Below are 2,267 nucleotides of genomic sequence, written 5' to 3'. Positions count from 1 at the left end.
CCCCCTGGAAATAAAACTCTCAAATGTTGATGAATGTCTATCCACAACCCAAAGAATACTCACCTGGCACTTCTACAAGAAGTCTCTAGCACCTGAATAGACTCCATGATCCTACTCCCAAAAGGATCACCACTCCAACTTATTGCCAATGAGTCAAAGAAATAGCTGATCTGAGACACAAGCACACTCAAAACCCTCTGCACGATATGTTAGACACTATCATATTCAGAAAAGAGACAAATGAAGAACATTATGCACAAAATGCAAAACCCGTTTATTCCTTTGGACACTCCTAAACAAGTGTCATCCAGATAACCCTAGGACTTGCACTGATATTACTAAGAGCTAAGTGTTTATTGAGTCCTTACTTGTGTCAGGCATGTAATAATGCATCGTACATTTATTCTGTCATTCAATCCTCAAGACAATCTTATGAGGTAGGAACTATTCTTAGCCTCATTTTACAGACAAGGAAGCTGTGGCTCCCCGATGTTAGATAACTTGCCAAAAATCACTAAGCTGGTAAGTGGCAGAGCCCTGATTTGAAACAAGGCCGTCTGTTTCCAGGACTTTCACCATTAACCCATTTGCTCTACCGCCCCAGAATCTATGAAACAGGTACTGTGTGATGCCTTTCTCTTTGGTCTCCTCCCCACTCCCTAGGAGTCCCAATAAAGATGCATCCCGAGCTTTCTAATCTATAGATATATGTCATTATCTCTTAGACCCGAAGATGCTACCATGGTTCTCACGCCCCCTGCTTTAAAGAAAAATGATTCAGTAAATTCATGCACTGTCTTTAGTTCCTCCCTCACTGGTTTTACGTGTATTTTCCCTCCCTTGGTTAGGACTGCAGCTAGACGGCAGTAACACCAGCAATGGAGCCGTTACACGAGGAGCACCTAGCCAACCGTGGAACAATAGTGAAGCCTTATTACTGGCTGAGCTTCTCTCTAGACTGCTCCGACTGTCCTTACCACATTCGGACAGGTGAAGAAACAAGGGTTTCCTACTCAGAATTCCATCAGATTTTTGGATTCCCTTATGGGCCAACATGTCCTCAAACAAAACACCTCACGTTCTATGAACTGAAAACTTCTACTGGGAGCCTGGTGCAAAAGGGTCACGCTAGCAGCTGCACGGCGAACACCACCCACCCGGAGTCAATGCTATTCGAGACCAACGGCTACCTTGACTGGGCCATGTGCAATAACGAGGGCATCAGGCATATCATCCTGTACTCCAGCAACTCCCCCTGCAATGAAGCTGACCACTGCTGCATCAGCAAAATGTACAATTTCCTGGTAGCTTACCCAGATGTCACTCTGAGTATCTACTTCTCTCAGCTCTATCACACTGACCCTGAGTTTCCTGCCTCGGCGTGGAACCGCGAAGCTCTCCGGAGCCTGGCTAGTCTATGGCCCAAGGTCACCTTGAGCCCAATAAGTGGCGGGATCTGGCATTTTCTCCTCAACAACTTTGTGAGCGGCGTCTTGGGATCGGCTGTTTTCCAGCCCATCTTACCCGGGAGGGCGCTGGCCGACAGGCACAACGCGTGTGAAATCAACGCCATTACAGGGGTGGCGCCTTATTTCACTGATGTGCTTCCTCCGACAAAAGAGGGTCGGGACATGAGCGCTCAGGCAGCTTTCGAGAGCTACCGCTCCAGCAGTGCCTTTCCGGGACAGTCTCCTCAAACGACAAGCGGACAACCACAACCCAGCCTGGCACCAGACCTCAGGGTCCCTGTCGTCTTTGTGCTGGTGCCTTTCAGAGACCTACCGCCAATCCGAGTGGGTCAAAACCCATATAAACCCAGGAACGTCGTGAGGCACTTAAATATGCCTCAGATGTCACTCCAGGAAAGCAAGGACCTCCGAAGGCCTCCGCTCACAGTGCCGGTGGGGACAGTGGAGATCACAGAACAGTCCCTAAGTAGCGACAAGACAGATGAAAGAAAGAGGAAAAAGAAAGGGAAGAAATAAAATCTACATTCCTACAACATAAGACCAAACAGCTACCAGAGGACTGGTAAGATAGCCAACAAAAATCTGGAAACTTTCTCTCCTGGGTATGACCCAAGATGGAGATAAAATGATAGACTAAAGCCAAAACCTGAATTATTCACCATCTTAACTATTATAAAGCTACACTATTTTAAACATAATCCAAAATGTTTTCCATAAGCAACTTAATATCTTTCCTTTATTTTGAAAATGACAGTGTCAAAGTGGAGCCATCAGTACCTTGCTCATATTTTGGTGTAA

At 46.4% G+C, this 2,267-nt stretch overlaps 1 protein-coding gene across 1 annotated transcript; it reads left to right on the top strand.

Annotated features, from left to right (window-relative positions):
• The first annotated feature begins 878 nt into the window (after positions 1 to 878).
• APOBEC4 (apolipoprotein B mRNA editing enzyme catalytic polypeptide like 4) lies at positions 879 to 1,985 on the top strand. The gene has a single exon (XM_016224592.2). The coding sequence runs from the start codon at positions 879 to 881 to the stop codon at positions 1,983 to 1,985; it is 1,107 nt and encodes a 368-aa protein (XP_016080078.2).
• The last annotated feature ends 282 nt before the right edge of the window (positions 1,986 to 2,267 follow it).

Source organism: Miniopterus natalensis, chromosome 19, assembly GCF_054644295.1.
Source record: "Miniopterus natalensis isolate mMinNat1 chromosome 19, mMinNat1.hap1, whole genome shotgun sequence".
Lineage (NCBI taxonomy): Eukaryota > Metazoa > Chordata > Mammalia > Chiroptera > Miniopteridae > Miniopterus > Miniopterus natalensis.
The sequence above is the reverse complement of the archived record's forward strand: the minus strand, read 5'-3'. Positions and strand labels throughout refer to the sequence as shown.